General features: G+C 35.8%; 1 protein-coding gene across 1 annotated transcript in view; it reads right to left on the bottom strand.

Annotated features, from left to right (window-relative positions):
- Positions 1-19319, bottom strand: part of LOC144594712 (uncharacterized) — a 35002-nt gene extending 15683 nt beyond the window's left edge. The window contains exons 1-2 of the mRNA XM_078401555.1: positions 19261-19319; positions 12285-12392 (exon numbers count right to left, since the gene is read on the bottom strand). Of these exons, the coding sequence (XP_078257681.1) occupies positions 12285-12392; positions 19261-19319 (167 nt within the window). The remainder of the gene's footprint in view (positions 1-12284; positions 12393-19260) is intronic.
- Between the last annotated feature and the right edge of the window lie 305 nt (positions 19320-19624).

Genomic DNA, 19624 nt, shown 5'->3' with positions numbered 1-19624 from the left:
AAATAGTATTTCCATTAACCAAATGATTTTGTGCTTGACTTTGTGATTTCTAGGTTGAAATTATTTTTTTAACAGAGGTTGCTATCTTCCTCATAATAGACCCTTCTGTAATAGCTAATGAAGGTAATGAAATATGACATGCAGTTTGGCCCTTGACCATGGACTGCTCCCCCTCCCTCAGTATCTTGAACAAAGCCAAAACAGATGTAGCTATTTTGTGGTTTAGCATTGACGTATGCTGTTAGACCAGGTCATTAGGTTCCCAGATATTAAAATCTGCACTGTGCAAATGTGCAATTCTCTGATTTAACAAGTGACTGTCCCAAATGTTTCTCAATACAGAGGAAAATCAAGTTAATGACATGTCATGGCAGAATCGAGAGGCCACTAATGATGTTCAATTCCAAAGGTTCGTTATTAACAGGATAGATACGGAGAGACGATATCTTCCAGCTGGAGAGTCTGGAACTAGGAGGTGTAGTCTCTGGATAAGGGGTCAGTCATTTAGGAACGAGATGAGGAGAAATTTCTTTATGAAGAGAGTGATAAATCTTTTTGAATTCTCCAGCTCAAACACAGCAGATGCTCAGTCACTGGGTATATTCAAGGGCGAGACAGATAGATTTTTTTTTGGACGCTGTGGTATTCCGAGGACAAGGATATCCAGCAGGAAAACGGACTCGAGCCACAGGTTCAGCAATGATCGTACAGTGATGGAACAGCTCAGAGGCCACATGGACTACTGCTGCTCCTGTTTTCAGATTAAAACACAGTTGTCCCGTTGACTCAAAATTGCTTGTTTGTGTGTGCCACATCAACAATAAAAGATATCATTAAGATACGATTACAGTACTTCCCTGATAATATGCAAGACTTGTGATTTTAAAAAAACAAGAAGCTTCCGTGTTTTAGCACTTTTTCATTTCTTTCAGCAATGAACTCAGATGTGCTATTATGCACTGGGATGTGAATAAAATAACATGGCCTTACATGCTGTTGTCCATGCAGCTATGTGGGAGTCTGCATCCACTTGTTCCCTCGCAATGTACACAACACATCTCATAAATAAATTATGATAAGACATTGCATGGTAAACCATCAATTTACATTTTACTAATTTAAACCATACACCAAAGAGCAAATGGATACTTGCTTAAAGAATTTAATGCTGCTCCATGGATGACCACAAAGCAGATATAAGACAGATAGAGGAGTGTGAGACGTATAAATTATTTCATGTTTCTGTCACCTCCTCAGCTCCTGGTGCACAAGGCCACATTAAATTTATTCTTTCAAGTGCTTTTTGAGCCCTAGAAAGGCCCGAAATGAAATAATCAATCTATTAAATAAATCATTCCATGTGTTAGTGATTGACATTATTGCAAGAACATTGGGAAAAATCAGGATATATTCTTTTTTGAAACTGTTTATAGCTAAAGAGATGATTTACTGATCCTAAAATGATGCATTATGAATGAAACCATAAACAGGTTGAAAGGCACAGTGTAAGTATGTGCAAGCATTTTTAAGTTACCCTGATACATATTTCTGCAACAAAAATACCTAGGTACTGGCACAATAGTAACCAAATGTCGACTCATGGAATATGCCAACTTTTCTGCTTCCAGAATTTTTTTGAATGCTTTATGTCAATTGTGGTCACTCTTATCTTAAGGTTATTTTTTGTCCACTGCAGTGATTGTTGTATAAATAAGCAATTGAAATTTCCATCAGTCCCAGAATAGCAGAAAGCTTTTCAGTCCATTTTACTTAATGGAACAATTGAACATTGTGACTGTGTTATTAGAAACACAAGCTCTCGACCAAATTACATATTTTAGTGTTTGAATAAATTGTATTAATCATAAACACACTAAATATCATGCATTCATCCTGTGACTGTCTTTTGAGGTAGTTTTAGCTTTTTACTGAAATATTCAGGAGGAAACAGTATTTTAAGTTTACATTTTGAGAGTGATCCAGGCATCAGATGCTAATGGTTATTCTTTTCCACAAATCCACCTCCAAAAGGAAAAAAAAAATCAAATGTAACTGGATTTTACTGTTCAATGTAATGAAAATAAAAATGATCATGTTTATTCATTTTAGATTTTTTTTCTCTATTGTTTTGAAATTATTGGTCACAGCAAATAAGATGAGATTGCTTTTTGCAACGAGTGTAGTCTCTTGCCATTATAGCATCACAATGGTAATAATGAGAACCCAAGCGCCACAAGCAGGCCTCAATCCCCAGAATTAAACATATTTTTTGGCTGCACAAATGTCAGTCTCACATCATTTGTAAAATGCACTGAAGGTTCAGGTTACATTCCAATACCAACATTTCCCTTCACATCTTTTTGTTATTTCTACTTATTTGTTATTAAATGTTCCTTACTGAACGTCGAATCATCCTTTGCCTGAATAATTTCAGAAAACAAAATTATTTTGCTTTCCTATGGACAAATCTGATATATTTGATTATGACCTTGTTTTGAATTCTGCATTCAGATCAGAATGAAGTAATGAAATAATGCTGCTGTACAAGATGTAAAAATAAGTAAATACATTGTCCCAAGGCCTGTGGCATAAGGAGCTGTACTATCAAAATATTAATTGTGAGATATCATTTAACGAAGTTTAAATGCAAAGCATTACAGTTTAGCACATGAAGAATAAGAAAAAATGTGTGAACTGTAGTCTTGCGGGAATTATATTTGATAAATATTTGTAACCGACAACCATCCTTCGTGTTTTGGGCTCGCACCGATGCTATATGAAATCAGACAGAAATGTGGCAGCATTGAGATGAAAAATATATTTATTCTCTACTGATGTTGCTTCTTTTACGTGTTTAAGCTGTGCTTTACTGCATTTTTGAGTAGAAAATTGCCTGGTATTTAATGCCTCTGACCTGTAACCTGCACAACACACAATCCTGCATCCATCCTAATAGAAGCGTACATGATATTCTGGGAAGATATTCATTGTAAGCTTATGAGGAAAGTGAAGCATGTACAAACCCTTTAATAACTACATATCGGAAATGGAAACTTTGCTGACAGTGTAGTGCATAACTGCATATTGCTAAGTGCCACGGTGGATAAACAGCACAACGGAAAAGCTGATATCAAAACGTACCTCTTCGGTTCATCTTGTGCGCAGAATTTAAACCCTGCTTCAAATCAATTATCACGTATAATCTGATTTCTGAAATTTATATGATTTTATCGCTTAACCTTAATCTATTGTTTTATATTTGAAAGCATAACGGTTGTTTTTAGGAATCTCAGAATACACTTCTACAACAAGGTTACTCCACAGCGTTACTAGCTTCGAGCAAACATCAGAGATGGTGTTAATCTGCATCTCACTGCGTAACATGGAGCCGTATGTGAAAAGAAAATGGTACAAACTTGTTCCTTTGAAGGGAATACTGTTTTGCCATGCACCTCCCAAGCACATATCTGCATAAATAAATATATAAAATATATTTTGTGTTAATTCATTGCTTCCTCATACAATTTTATATTGCATAATGACCAAGGAGAAAAGGTTTAGAAATCAAATCATGAAAACAGCCCTGAGGGTGGCACAAACTATTTCTAATTGTTTGCTTATTGACACCAATTTATCATGGGGCACTTACTGAATAAAGGTTTCTGCAATACATGACACTTCGTTATGTCAGTTTTTACCTCATGTTACAGCCCACATTTGAAAGAAGTGCTGAAAACTCTCAGACCAGAAATGAGCAGCCTATTAAGATTTGAAAAGCTGTCATCTAAACTGAAAAGACTTGCGTCAGCCACAGAGGATATATTTTAACTGCCTGTCCACAAAACTTTAATAATGCTGTCTTGCTCTAATGTGTGCGAGAAAGACAATTTTACTTCTTCTATTAACCTGAAGTGATTACAATAGCTTGATGGTGTTGCCTTATTTCATGGAATATTAAGTTCAAATTCTACTCACTGTAAGAACGATAAAAGTAACTCGTTGCTATGTGCCCCCCCCCCCCCCCCCCCCAAATAGCCTCAAGTGACACAAATATTTTATTCTGCTTGCAAGTCTGTTGTAATCTAGGCCTATCCAAGGAATGAGTTTTGTCAGATTAGCTTTAATAAATTTGGAACAGTGCATTTGTTTATTACTTGCATTTTCATATCAGATACCATATCTAATTCTTTTTTTGGCCAGCCACATATCAATGTTGTAAATATCTTACTTCATAATAGGGCATTACTTCAAATGAAAAGGACAGATACCACTTGTGTCATTGCATAGATTCATATCCAGTTCACAGTACCATAGCTTCGGATGCAGTGCATTTGCATTTTATTGGTAGTGTCACTGTGAACTATACTTAAATGCCGTTTTCACTGAGGAAGTCGGTATATGATAGATAAAATAAAGCTTCATGTTATTCATCATATGATAGAATGAAACTGTCATACGCACAAACAAAATTATATTGTTCCAGTGATCTTTTGTGTAATAAAATGATGATTCAATATTTCTTTAATCTTTTACAAACATGCTTTGTTTCACAAGACTAACTAGTTATTCAGTCTTAACAGTAAATGATAAAATTATTTGTACAAAACTCAGAATCCAACTACTATTATACCTCTGTTATAAACTCTAATTAGTGGGTCTCATTATTACTAATCTTCGAAAAGTACTAAAATTTGCAACACACAAAATCTGTAACAGCATGCTTTGAGCATACAGTTCACAGTAACAGACAGACAACACAAGCATGCATTCCACCAGTTTTGTTTCATGCTGGAAAAAAAATAATTCACAGACTGTATTTCAATTACTAAACAAAATGAATTGGCAAAAAATTTAAGGGGAAAATCGAACAAATATAAGATTAATATAGAATTATGAAAAAGACTGAAATACACAATGAAAGAGATAGAATAAGTGGTGGAATTCTTTGATGTCTGAATTCCAATTATACCCCTGACTGAGTTCAAAGAAAAAAAATGAATAAGGTATATGTTAGAAGGCACTATATGCATCTTTGGTCTCAGCAATGTGCCCTCTTTGTGGTCATTTCCTTATGATTCCCATGATGGAATTCTTCCTCCAAATTCTCACATTTGAAGCACTGGTTGACAAATAAAGACAAATGCTTTATCAGCTGTCATTTTCTCTTCGCAGACCATTCACTGAATTCGTGTGAAAAAAAAAAATGGAATGAATGAGACTGTCGGATGCAAGCTGCAGAATTTCCCTGCTAATTCAAACGACTGCAACAAAACATGAGCTTTTGAATACAATGCAATCTGCTGCCTTGACTAAGAAAGTCTTGCAGCTTCACCCACTGAAATAAAACATACATTTACACCAGAATTTGAAAAATAATTCTTTCTATCAACAGCACATATTACTTATATTTTATTTAAAATCTAATTGAGCTAACAAATGTTTGATGAAATAAAATTGAAATCCTTAAAAAAAAATGATGCAACAAAGTAATCATTTCATAAATATGGCCCATATTGCATGATAAATATTAAAGATTAAGAGAAATATTTCAGCAGTCATCAATTGCATTTTTTTTTATATACTTTATCACTCTTTATTAGATTTTTTAAAATATCATTCAAAATATAAATTTGTATGCAACATTAAATCTCAAGTGAATCTGGAGCTTACAGATAATGACCACCTTTAGATGGCTTTTTCTTAACCTTTTTGTTAAATTTTCATCAAAGGCTTTTTTCTGTTTTTGCCATTTAATTACGGTTAATACCACACTTATTAATAGAAGCAAAAATGCAAATACACCAAAGGGATATATTTGTGTTGCATGCATTTATATCCTGCAAGACACAAATGTCAGTCCCTCCATTTTGTAGTTGCTTCTCTAGTGCAAATTAAATAAACTATTATTTTATGTATTTTTTATTCAAAACCAGACTCCACCTGCATATTTATTAAGATTCAAGGTAATGGTTATGTTACATTTAAAATAAACTTGCATCAAGTAGCAATGAAGTGTATCAGATTGGCATTTAACACAAAAGGTGATTACAGCAGGCAAGTTTGGGGAGCAGTAGAAATAAAACAGCAATATAAAATTGATAACAGGAGCATGCTTTTTACCTCAGACCTAAAGCAGGGCATATATAGAAATCATTCGTCGTTGAACAGGCCAATTTCTATGCATATTAAGAATTGCCACAGAAAACTAACTGTAGGAATATCTAGAATTTCTTACTTCAATGTGGAGACCAGAACATTAAAATGAGAACCATAAGAAATAAATCATGTTCTAACGAATGGAAAAGTAAAATCCTTTTTTTGACTGCGTCTTACAGCACCCATGCTGCACAGGCACTGTTTGAAATGATATGTGAACCAAAACAAAATTAACAGGAGCCTCAAACGTGAAACAATTATTCATTTTCTTATCTGATATTACATATTTTAGTGCCTTTATTTAGGAATAAATCAGTACATTAGGTGAATGTGAAAAATGTTAATCTAAATTCTACAAACCTACGTGTCACGACAAGCGTGTATGCTGCATTGAGCATAACAAGACGAAAGGGGTTATTGACACACTGTTGTCTCAAACCACTCTGAATACATTTCACATTTCATCAGTTTTGTCTTTCCTGCCACGGGTGAAGGCGATCAGAGCAGACACCCATTAGATTTTTCATACAATTTTTTCATGACACGTTGGCAGGATGATGGCAATTTTGAAATCTTACCAAATGAGAAAATGTCAAAAATTGAACTGACATCAATAGGCGTCAAGGAGACAATGCGATCTAAAAATATAAAGCTTGCTTAATTCAAAAGTAATCAACATTTTGTTTTACAACAGTAAGGAAAAACAAGAGCTTGCTTTGAAAGGAAAGAGTTCATTCTTTAATTACCGGAACACACAAAATTAACCGAGCTTTCCTTTGTTTCATTTCCATATGAGAAATATGAAGCTTCAAGGACTGTACATCCAAGCTCAATTTTAACAAAAACACTTGCATAAAGCACCAGACATAAAAGGCATTCAACTGTGGGTCAAGCCGATGAAAAATATGAAATTTCATTAAAAAAAATGAAAAGTAGAGTGTCATTTACGTGTTACACTGAGAACCACTTCTATAAAATAGAGGGGCAGTTGTAACGAAAATGACATAAATTTTGAAAAGCAGCTCAATTAATTGAAGCCTGTAAAAAAAAAATTGCATGAAAAATCTTTATGAAGAGTTAATTTTTAAGAAAGTCAGAAGCTCTGTGAACCTATCCCTGTACTTAAAAATTATTGTCCAATATACATATGCATCTATGCATGCAACTACAAAATCTTTCAAGGATAATAGTCAAAAGATTCCTTTGTTTGCAGGAGTCAAATTTAAAATCCCTCTATATTTTTGCTTTTTGGAATCGCAACCAAACAAAAACATTTAAAATCATGCAAACATGCCACTACCGTCACCAGATTTTGAGAACACTAAAAAAAATTACAAATATATCATTAGATTCCAATAAAAACCATCCTTTGTCTAAAAAGCTATCATTTTACACAATAGTGAGATACGTACAGTCTTAAAATCAAATGGTTTGATAAAGCAAAGAAGGTAGACTGCATTGCCATCTACAGGCAATACTGCATAAAAGCAGACATTTCAAATTATAAACTCAAGTATTCAAAATTAAATATTCTTTGCTTAAGAAATAAGGGTACGAGAAACAAACTTATAAGATATCAAATTTCTTCTGAATATATTGTGTTATTTGGCTCCGAAATGTTTTACTGAACCAAAATGATGAAGTGTTTTTCTTCGCTTGACCCCCTCGTCTTGGAAGTACAAAGCATGGAACGCCATTGTTTCATAAATAAAATTACTTTTGCATCTGCAATCCACACACTCTCACTATTTAGCGCATGTAATGCATTACCCAAGCGCACTGATTCATCTGAATCGTAAAAAGCTCTCATTCTGCCAAATATTAGCTGCTCTGATTCAAAGATGGAATAATAATTAAATCCAAATTTCCAGACCCATCGAAGGATCTTACGAATGCATGGTAACTTTCAATGAGAAACCCAGGGTTAACAGAGTTAAATAATAATACTGTAACTGAGGAAGCCAAAAATGTTGTAGCAAGAGAAATCTGGAAGGTATTGAGCCGGGGTTGGCTGAGCCAGACTAGTAGTCAGTATTAATTTCCTTTCAGTTATTTTTACGTAGTACCATTTTTGTAGTCAAGAAAAGGCCTACCCACAGCTATTTCATGGTAATACAGAAATCACGGTCATGGAAAGGAGAATGACTACCAGTGTATAATATGCACTGAGTTTAATAAAACTCAAAAGCTACAGTATACATTAATGATCCAGGAAGTCACCTCTTCTGCTACATCCATCATCTACCCAGGAAAATGAAGTCTTTGACAGCATTATGGAATTACTTCTGATCTTGTCAGTAATTTGCAGTTTATAATTAATATAATAAAAATCTGAATGAAAACTGTGCACACTAAGGCTTGTGACTTTTTTTACAGTCATATTAACAGAAAATTACTGTACACTCCATAAATCGTTCAGCGATAAGGCCCTCTTCAACATACACTAAACATGCTAATCCATGGAATAAAGCTCCTGGAATGGTGGACTTCAGGTGGCATAATATTAAAAGATCCAATTAAATGAAATATTCATCCAAAATCTATGTTTCATTAATGCAAAGCTAATGATTGCATTTGATTATTTTTGTAAATAAGCATGCAATAAAAGGTTTGCTGCAAATATGTAACGTGTTACAAAGGACATGGGTAGAACGTGTACTTAAGTTCATTTGCATTTGTACTGCATTTACTATTTTATTTCTCGCTTCATTATGTTTGAACAATTCTACATTTTCTCTTTTCCACGTTGTAACATCACAATTTCTGATTAGATATCATGGTGTAATATTAATCCTCAATTCCCTGTTCTTAGTTTATTCTGCAGTTACAATAATAATGAATCTGTTTCCATGAATGACCTTTGGTAAATAATTTGTGGCATTTCAGTTTTTATTACTAGAGTAAAAATTGGAACAAATAATTAGCAATTCATATAGAAGGAGTTGCAGCTTAGATTCAATTCCTTTCTCATGGATAACATTGAAATCATGTTTTTAGTAAAGACCCGGGAATAAGGCATAAAAACAAAGCAAAATCTAGCTTCTAAATTATTGAGCAAATTATCAATGTAAAGCATCTACTTTGAATCAAACATTAACTAAAACATCTACTTTAGCCAAGGAGAATATGAGCGAAAACTGCTTAGCTTTATGTACAAATGTACCATTTAGTAAAAATGGTACTGCCATTTTTTTAACTGCAACATTTAAAGTACTGATTAGAATTTATTGGAAATGTCAGCAACCTAAATAATAGATTAAATTTATAAAGAAAGTAATGACGAATATTAATATTTTGTTAATAACAAGTCAATGCTTGGTTTAGCCTTAAAAGGAAACCACTAAAATCTTTTGTTAAATGCAGACTTTCTAAAATACTGCATTCAAGTTAATGCTTCCCTATTTGGGTCCTGATTAAAATAGGGATGTGATATAAGTGATAATTTAATGATATGTTGCTAAATTTCAGTTAGTTTGTGGTAATCCCGAATTAGATCTGCTTTATAATATATATATTTTTTATTATCTGAGCTGTATTTCCACGGGAAAATGTGGATAAAAATGGCCATCATTATATATTGGCTCACAATGAAAACAAAACTATAAAATGTGTAGATTATGCTGCATAACAATTATCCAAGAATAAAAATTCATTATATACCATTTTGTGCTAAATGCTTATGTACTAAGGTTGAAAGAAACTATTTAATCAGTAATGGGCTTCAATTAACTCACTGAAGTCAAATCATTTGTCCCAATAATGAGGCTCAGGTGTACATCTAACTTTAGCTATTTATTGCTGTACAATGATGAGATTGAGAATGAAATCACCTCTGCCTTGATAAATAATAAGGGTTTCACAGATATTTCTTCACGTTTTGACATGGGGTTGGTTGTGTGCGATAGAAGGTTTAGTCTTAGTTATTTTTGCAACAAAATAAAATCTTCATAAATACAGAAACGCAAATCAAGATATCGAGAGCGAAAGGCACATCTGTAAATAAATAGAAAAACCACAAGAACTGATCAAGGGGAAGTTACATCGAATGTGTATGATACTGAACCATTGTGATGCAGTGATCACTGCTTTAATATTGAGAGCATTTCTTTAGAGCATTTTATCTGGAAAAAAAATTACAAATCTACTTTTAACTGTTTTTTTTACATGCAGTTATATCGTTAACTTCACAGAGCCAAACATTAAATCGATACCCTGAAGAAAATGAATAAAATACATGGTAGAAAGTAATTCACTATGTTGTATTTTAGACACCCAAATTGCCAATGATCAAAACCTGAAAGTAACAGAGAAGTAAGAAATAACTACTATGGATTTATGATTACTGAAGATCAATATCAGTTTTTGATCAGTAAATTACTGATACAATCAGTGGTGTATTTCCCTTTCCATAATACATATAACTCATAGGATGTGACATTTATTTTATTTATACATTGCATTGCGTGAATTTTATTTTATATGTATTAACTTAACTTATTAATTCAATCTAAAATGAATTTTTAGTTAACTGATAATAAAATGTAAACTGCTATCCCCTGAAAGAATAATCTACTTCCGTAAAGTAATAATGGGGACGAAAGATCTGGCAACTCCAGTGCATTTATTAAGCCTATATCACCTTTAAAAGACCAAAATATTGTGCGTCCATGTTCTGATGTGACCCGGGAATTTTTTGAAAAAAATCTAAAATTACTATCTGAAGTTCTGATAAAGACACACTCTCATCATCGACACCTCGGGCAAGGCCATCTAATAGGGACAAATTGCCAATGACTGCCCAAGCAACTACCACAGACTGCTGATTTGTGGATTGATACTGATGTTTAATGATCCCCTTGGGTGGATCAATAGTAATAATCCTCTTTTCTGCCTTTCTTTCTTATTGGCACTACAGACTAGGGTTTCGGTGGGAGCTCTGTCGCAATTGCAAGCTTATAGGGGCAGCAAAGCAGGCGTTCTACAAGTTAAAACACCAGGTGGAGAATAAACAGCATCTCACTGCTTTACAGACGCAAAGTTTTATTTTACTTGACTTCTGACTTGTATAAAAGCGGATGAATGTCTGGGAAGAAATCCATGAAAAACAAAGGTTAATGTGCTTTTCCTTTCCTTCAATATTTCTGAATTACAGCATTGTTCAATAGCAGGCCAAGTGCTTCAATGAAAATCTGATTTAAAAATTAAAAAGTAGAATATTTTTTAATAAAAGAGCAGTTGGTTCAACATTGAAATTAAATTCTGTGAAGTATTAATAAACTGGCAATTGTAAAACTTGGCTGATATGTCACGTCATCAGCACTTTGAATGCAAACTCAACTCAGTTTAAGTCATCCCTGCTTTGACTTCAGCTTTGTTAAATGTAAAGCTCTAGATTTCTCTGTATTGATAAATAAAAATAACAAGTAATAATATAAGCAGAAATATTTGTGCGCCATATTTTTAACTGGACATCTTTTGTGCACAAATTCTGCTGTGGATTCAATAAATTTTGGCAATAAATGTCTGATTGTCAAGCTGTGCTTCATGTTTAATGATCATAAAATTCCATGCAAATAAAATCAGGTTAAAAAATGAAGCTGCAGTGAAAACAAATAAAACTGAAAAGCACTATCATTTTTTCAAAAAATTCATCCCTAATAAAGAATGCATTCTGACAGCCCCTGGCACTAATCAACCTTGTACAGTAAATCAGAAGTCCTTGCCTGCTTACTTGCATAAGCGATCACATTCAATTCATTACATCATTATGTCATATCCATACTAATCTCTGCCCTCACACCTCCGTGGCTTTGACATGCAAATGAGCTAGAAAAGCACACATTAAAAAACACTGCAATCATGTCATGATTCGGAGCTTGAAGCCCTTCTCTGCACACAGGGCTGGTGATCAGAAGAAACAACAGCAATCTGTTGAGGATCAGATGCTGAGGCAAGGAGGAGGGGAGATGGATACACACATACACGTGTCACAAACGCAGCCTGTGTGCCTGCTTTGCATATTCACATGATTTCCATGCTCATCTGCTTTGGCAGTCAAGTACAAGTTTTTTAAAGTCTCGCACTACGAGGCCATAAATAAAACGAGGAAGCGGATAGAACTGCCTTACCTCAGCTTGTTTGCCTGGTGCTCTTGCCTTGGAATTCCCTGTGGCTGCTTTGAATTTTGAGCTCCATCCTTCAAGGTTTTGCTATCCCCTCCTCTCTCTGAGTTGTGACTGGTATATAAAAAAATAAAAAGACAACTACATGTTAAGCCAGCAGGCAAGACATCATGAAGCCTTGGATAGGGGGAGGGAAGAGAGGAGGGGTGGGTCACAGTTAAACGCTTTACAAAGGAAAACCTGAAGGCTTTCGTAACTTGTAAGAGTCACTTTCCCAGACGTTGCTGTAAGGAGTTGGTGGTTGGGGGCTAGAACCACATTGCAGGCATGTGCCTGGGATTAAAAGCAGTGCAAATGCCTTCCATATATTCAAACTCGGAATTGCTTCGTGTAAAAATAACTCAGTAATCGTCTGTGACACAAATTCGGATGAAATTGTCATTCGAAAAGGTCCACCCTGGACTGATCGAACACTTTAGAAGAGAAACATAATTTTAATCACATGTCTGCCGACTCTCTTCTGGGTAACTGAATTTGATGAAAACATTTATGACAGAGGGTGCAGCTACATCAGAACGCTCCGGCCCCAGAAAATAAATGCAACCTCATATTTTACCGAAAATAAATGCTGCTTAAATGATAAAACATAATTCTGAACCGAATTATGGAAGAGGCAATTAAATTTCACAACCGTTTTTTAAAGAGGGCAACCATATTGAAAGCAAGCCACATTTTTTTTTAAACTCGTCAATTTAAGGAAACGGAAACGAGCCACGGAAAAATTGTTTTGAAAAAAAAGAAGTTTTTAAAAAGGTTTTAAATTTCATCCAAATGCCTGATGGGGTGGTAAGGAACAAAGATAACTGATGCCCTTTATTCCCTTTATTTCCTTCCATGTTGCTGTACGTCTTTTATCTCCCGTGCCCAGAACAGGATCACATGGTCCTACAGATATAGAGCAAGGGGGGAGGAGGCTGGTGGAGAAAGAGAAAAGAAAACAGACACACTCGTCCACGCACCCACACACGCAGATACACATGCACAAAGAGAAAGAAAAAAAGACAACATTTGCATGCTGGACTGATCTGACAGAATCTTCAGCTTGCTTTTGCCTGGTTTTAGCCTGAAGATGCATGACCCTGCTGTGACGTTCAGCAGCCGTGGAGGTGACCCCATGCTAACCAGCCTGTTAGAACTAATAAGGTACACCCATAAACGACACCACTCGCATTACGGACTCCTGCAGAATTCGTCTATTTATGCACGAGTGGGATCTAAATTTGCTGCTTCTCGCTGTATTATGTATCATTACACTTCCAAGATAATTTTTGGTTATTTCAGACACTTGCAATACGCTTCTGTCGGGTAATTATCAACAGCATCAAATAGGGAGATTGCAAATGGCTGGCTGAAATGGAGGACAGTCCAGAGATGTGCGGAGATCATTTTATTTCTACTAATTTCAACACAAATGGCTTCAGAACAGCAATTTCTCCACTGACAGCACGTCAGCAACCATTTACATTATATATTTTTTTCCCTCACTCCCCTCGCTCTGCTGAAATCCTCCATTTTGTGATCACTTGTGATCATCGCAGCTTCCTATTTGCATGCTACGAGATGGTGGCAAGCAGGGGGAAGAAAAAGACAGTATGAAGAGTGAATGTCAAAGCCCACTTCTGGCATTTGCTCATTTAAATTCAATCATGCAACCTTGCAGGAGCTGAAAAATAGATGGCCTGCATTATGAATTTCTGATCAGCCGACTGATAGGTTATGGGAGAGGACAGTAATCCTATTGAACAGCCTTTTTCCAAGCTGGGGAGTGGGACAGCTGCCCTTCTGAGATTGTTTTTTCTTTCCTTTACCCTCCTATTATTTTTTGCATTTCCCCCCCATATTCTGCTGAATGTGACATGTATTAGAACAACTCACATTTGCATCTGGAGCTTCATTTGATGTACTAACATTAATCATGAACACCATTTTAAAATGGACTACATGGTCTTTATTTGTTTACACTTTAAAAGCCTCAATATATTTCAAACTCGACAATTCTTCATGGTCTTATTGTTAAACGCAAGTACTCATAAATGCTAATAAATGATTGAAGATTCAGATCATTTGAATCATAATAATCTTTAAATAAGACAACAAGACAAAAGTTCATTAAAAAATAACATGAAAATGAAATATGCGATCAAACATATGTTCTCAAAAGAATAATAATAATTGGGGTATGTGGAAGAAACGGAAAAGACTACAAGCTCATAATTTTCGTTTATTTGATATGTAACACAGTGATACAAGTCTACTCTTAAATCTTAGCGCTAAGCTTTGCCTATTCAGTGCGTCTTACTTATATTCAGCTATTAGACAAAGGATTAAGGCATCTCTATAAATCCTAAAACACACAAATAAAGTAGATTAAAATTCAAAAAGCTATAAAGCCATTAATGGAAAACAGAAATATTTCAATCAAATTATCTTTTTTTTATCACCAGGAACAAAGTAAAATGCATTAAATTAAAAATAAATGATAGTCATGGCTTAGTATATCTTTAATATAAATAATGAAATCAGCCTGCATGCAGTTGTCTTTTGTTCACATTACACTTTATGATGGCATACCTTTGGGATTTTTCAGTTTAAAATATCTGATTTTTTTTTTTATGTATCATTAAAACTGCGCTTTCAACTCTGTGGAAAATTCCATGACATGCGAACAAAATCTGATCAGGCCAATAATTATTTGTGCTATTTGCAGGATGTAAATGGAAGAAGTGTTAAAAGATGTGTCCAACCACTGCATTCCTGCCTTCGGCTTGGAACGACAGCAAATGGATGTTTGAATCAGCTGGAATAACCAGAATATTCACGTCCCCAGCATAAGTGCAGAGAGCGGTTGAATCATCCACTGTGGCCATGTCACCTCTCCTTGCACCTTCTGGTCAAGTGGAAATGCAACTTCTGGAGAGCTGCAGGTTTACAGCATCCTCTGCTTCAAAGTTAAAAAGGACAGCAAAACATTTCTGAACCGTCTTCTGTCTTCTCTCAGAGACCAGAAATAATATGGTCTCCTAATACATTTTATGGCTTTGCGGACTATAATTTAATGCAGTAACGGCAGAACAAAAATATCATAACAATGGAACACACAGTGAATAAGGACATATAAAGCATGCTGATTCCTTCTGGTAGTTTAAACATGACCTGTTCGTTCTTTTGCTGTGGCAATTTCTAACACTACCCAGGAGGGAGTTGGCTGCTTGGCAAATACCCTCTGAATGCCCTATCGTTTATTGTCCTCGTGGCCTTTAATTTGTGTATAAGAATAGACAGTGAATAATGGCAGGCTACTTGGTCGGAGAAGGCATCACAGGCAAGCATTATTCCGTCGTCACCTGACATTTCGACTTGCACACTTCCGGCAGGGGTCCCGTCTGGATACCAGCAAATGATGGTAATTTTTCACTCCTTAACAGAGAATTGCTGAGCCAATTGCAGTACCCTCCCGCTGCCTCTATTGAGATCATTCTCTCTGGGCAAGTTTGACAATAGATTTTTAAAAACCTCATCTTTCCACTATTATTGGAACGAAGGAGGAAAGGGGGAAAAGGCCATCAGCATTTCTCAGGACATTTAGCTGTTCTCTTCCTTTGACCTTACATCCTATATTCCGAGGCAAACAAGAAACTAACTGGAAATGCAACGCCCAAGTTCTGCACCTGCATGCTCAGCTCATTACCATAAGCTAAAAAGTATGGCATAGACTGGGATCAAATAGAAGGAATACCACTGCTGCTATCCAGATGGAGATGGTTTACATTTGACATAAGGTCAATGGTTTCTAAAACAAAAAAACCTCTTGCTTGTAACATTCCTGCTAACTCCACTATTTCATTCAGAACAAAGGGAATCCATTATGTATAAAAAACATTGCCACAGTACATTAAATTCTCTTGGAATATTGAACTCAATGCACTGCAACACCAGATTTAACACATCAGCTTGCAGAAGGATTCTGCTGAACAAAACTCAGTGCACCAAGCCTCCATCAGCAGTGTGCACTCCAGCACCACAGACATGTGTGCACTTCATATTTCCACGTTTAAATGCTGCTCAAATCGGCAGCGGACGAGATATAAAGAACTTTCGCAGATCGGCCCAGTGCACAAATGAAGTCATTTTGTCTCAGCTCAGCTGGGATTTTAAGTGGCCGTAGGGATGCGAGGTGTTAACACTCAGGCCATCGTTACACTTGTGGGCACGGCACCAAGCCTTAGACCGGGAGACTACTTGATAGCATGCATCTTTCTTAACAAGATGCAAAATAAGAAACACATTTGCCTGTTATTAAACCCCACTCATAAGTGGTTGCAGGGCTACTTTTTTTTTGCTAAATATCGGGAGGACCCAGGGGGATTGGTGTATGGTAACTGGAGATGAATTTCAGACAGGGAGCCTTTTAAACCTGCAGTGAAGGAATCTGAAGCATCAGACCATGAACATCAGTTTTAAATGCTTTTTCCTTGCCAAAGGAGTAAACACTTAGTAAAAGAGGGGGAAAAATGAGAGCGCTGACATGGATTGGATAAATACACTGGATGGATTGAGGACATTAAGCACTGTTTCAAATCTGGCTGTGCATTAAAGGCTAACACTTCTTTTAAGATGGCACACAAGTCCACTTTATGCAATATGGAAAAGATTAAGGATATTAATTCATCTACCACCTAATCAATTATAGGTTATGTACTAGACTTCTGTTCCTACACAGTATTCATCATCAAATTTACACTGGCCTGTCTGTGTTGTTCCACAGAATTCTAATACACTGGCACATGGGGTCCACAATGGTAATATGATATATTTAAAAAGCTTTCTTACGCTGATCAAGCTTGCAAGCAGTCCATCTTACAATGGTACTCCTTAAGCACCTTTCTTTTGACATGGTTGATTACTGAAGCACTTTGGAACCACTTTAGAATCTTTGCGCCAATTAAGTAAAACAAAACTATGGATAGCCAGCAATCTACATGGTAATTTAACGCATTTCTCACCAATTTCCTAAAATTCACTAACTGGGCATAAATCTCGAGTATATTGCAATAGCAACACGAGCAATTTATTCATTCCAGGTGTGTGGCTGCTTTATTTATGGCACAGCATCTTTTCTGTCTGGACTTTCAACATGAGAAACTCTACTTTGTAGCCAGCTGCAGACGGTTGCTGTGAACAGTGACACCGTGAATTAGAAAACCTTCAATACGACAGTGCAATCAGTTTCCTTCACCCTGCATCCCGTGCCCTGCGTCGGTTTCCAAAGCACATCGCTGCTATCTTTCTCTACCTCTGAAAAGAATGTGTTCCAGTGGAAACAAAACGCAGCGCAGTGACACACATTATTTTTTTATATATAAACAGCAACCAAAGCTTACGCTTATATATTTGATCACCTGAACCATGATTTACCTGTGGCACAGCACACCGAGTAGACCAGTGAAAGTATATTAGAGCTGGCTTCAATAAGACTAAGCCTGTACAAATAATCATTGCCAATTATCACCTGTATACCTGCTCACTATTTAGGTACTGAGTAAGCTAACAGCATGTTTTAACATGGCTAATTATTAGGCCGTTTTAACTTTCAGTGCCCCAAAGTCCCTCTTTACCAGATACTTCATCCGTTTCATTAAATGTGTTGCTGAGCATACGGCCAAAGCAATATTCAATACGTTGACTCTTTGTGGCTATTTTCTTCTATGACAATCCATTTGGCTGAGGGTCTCCAGTTAAAAAATACTACGTTTCTTGGGCCTATTCGCTTTTTAATTTAAATGGTTATTTTTTCAGTGGTTCCCTGAATATGAAGGAACTTTAAACCATAGTTATTAGGATAATTACCATGCAATGCATATTTATCGTGATCCTACATACTTTTAACATCAATTTAGGTTACCTTGAAAATCCATAGACCCTAAAATGCCTTTTTTAAGTGTTTTTGCTCCTGCCTGGTTGACACACTTACCATAGTAATCAGATGGAATAATCACTTCTGGCTAACACCTTAACTGCAAGATGAAGCCTAAAAATCCTATTTTCATGCATAAATATTCGACATTAGCACACAAAGCCAATAATGCCATGCAATGTACAGTTGAGCCACTATACATTCTGAATTTCACATACATTTGTCTTACAAGCAGAGAGTAGTTATGTTGTTTCCATCAATGTGCCTCAAAATAATAGCTAATGCATAACTACTCTTAATGGTAAGTATAAAATATAAAAGACTGTTGAAATATATGATAATGAGATTTGGCCATATTCTCTAAAATACTAGCTACTAAAAGAAGGCAGTAAAATCATTAAATCACAATATGTATGATATGAAGTTTAAACTGAAAGATACAAACAAAAATTATAGTCATTACATTAGCCAGGGAGAACAGCACTAATGCTTTTTTAATGCAATATTTAAATTACTCCTGGCTAATGCAGGGTATTCTGTTCATTTCTATTCCTGCCAAGGGTTCAAGGTGGGGAGGGGGTGGGGGTGGAAATTAAAGTAATTTTTTTATAATCAAGGTACAACTGCCCTAAGCTGCAAGTAGCACTCATCTAAATAGCCTCTGCCCCTCTCTTTTATTCTCTGGACTATTGAATTCAATATACAAAAACTCCATCATACAGCAATATAATTTCTGTGTCTGGATGAGGAAGGATTCTGGGTAATTGGTTGGTTGCAGTTCACTCATTGTTCACAGCTGACATCGAGAGATTCATAGAGCGCCAAGAGAGATTTCCCCTTTGCGCTTATTTCACCCTCAGAGAAAAGTCATTTGTCTGATTTATTTATGATGCAATGAAGCTATGCTGAATGGATCAGGATAACCTAACACTGGTCAAACTATCTGTCAGTAAAGATAAAGCACACGTATACTCCAATGGGCACACTGTTTTTTAACTATCTCCATACCTCAAACTGCATGGCCTTTGTGTTATTGTTTTGCGCGCAAGTTCCACCTTATAAAACATAAGCCAAATGGATTATGTGCAGTCCTGTACATTCCTGTTGTGTGGCGTTGCATTCGTTTAAATTATAAATGTGAGGAGTAGATATTCAATTCCACCCTTTTCTGTCGGATTTATAATTTTGCACACCAGTCAGCAAGTGTAGATTATTAAAGTAATTACTGGCCTTTTTTTGCGCTGCCCCAAATAGCCTTTAACACTCCAGGTTAACTGCTTTCCGTCATAATGCAAACATTATTTTCATAGTCTATCAGGCACAGTTCCCAAAGCATTAGGAGTGATTATTTGTAGGCAAGACTAGCCCCTGC

The sequence above is a fragment of the Rhinoraja longicauda genome, chromosome 6 (assembly GCF_053455715.1).
Source record: "Rhinoraja longicauda isolate Sanriku21f chromosome 6, sRhiLon1.1, whole genome shotgun sequence".
Taxonomy (NCBI): Eukaryota; Metazoa; Chordata; class Chondrichthyes; order Rajiformes; family Arhynchobatidae; genus Rhinoraja; species Rhinoraja longicauda.
Note: the sequence above shows the minus strand (reverse complement) of the source record. Positions and strands in the feature narration are given on the sequence as shown.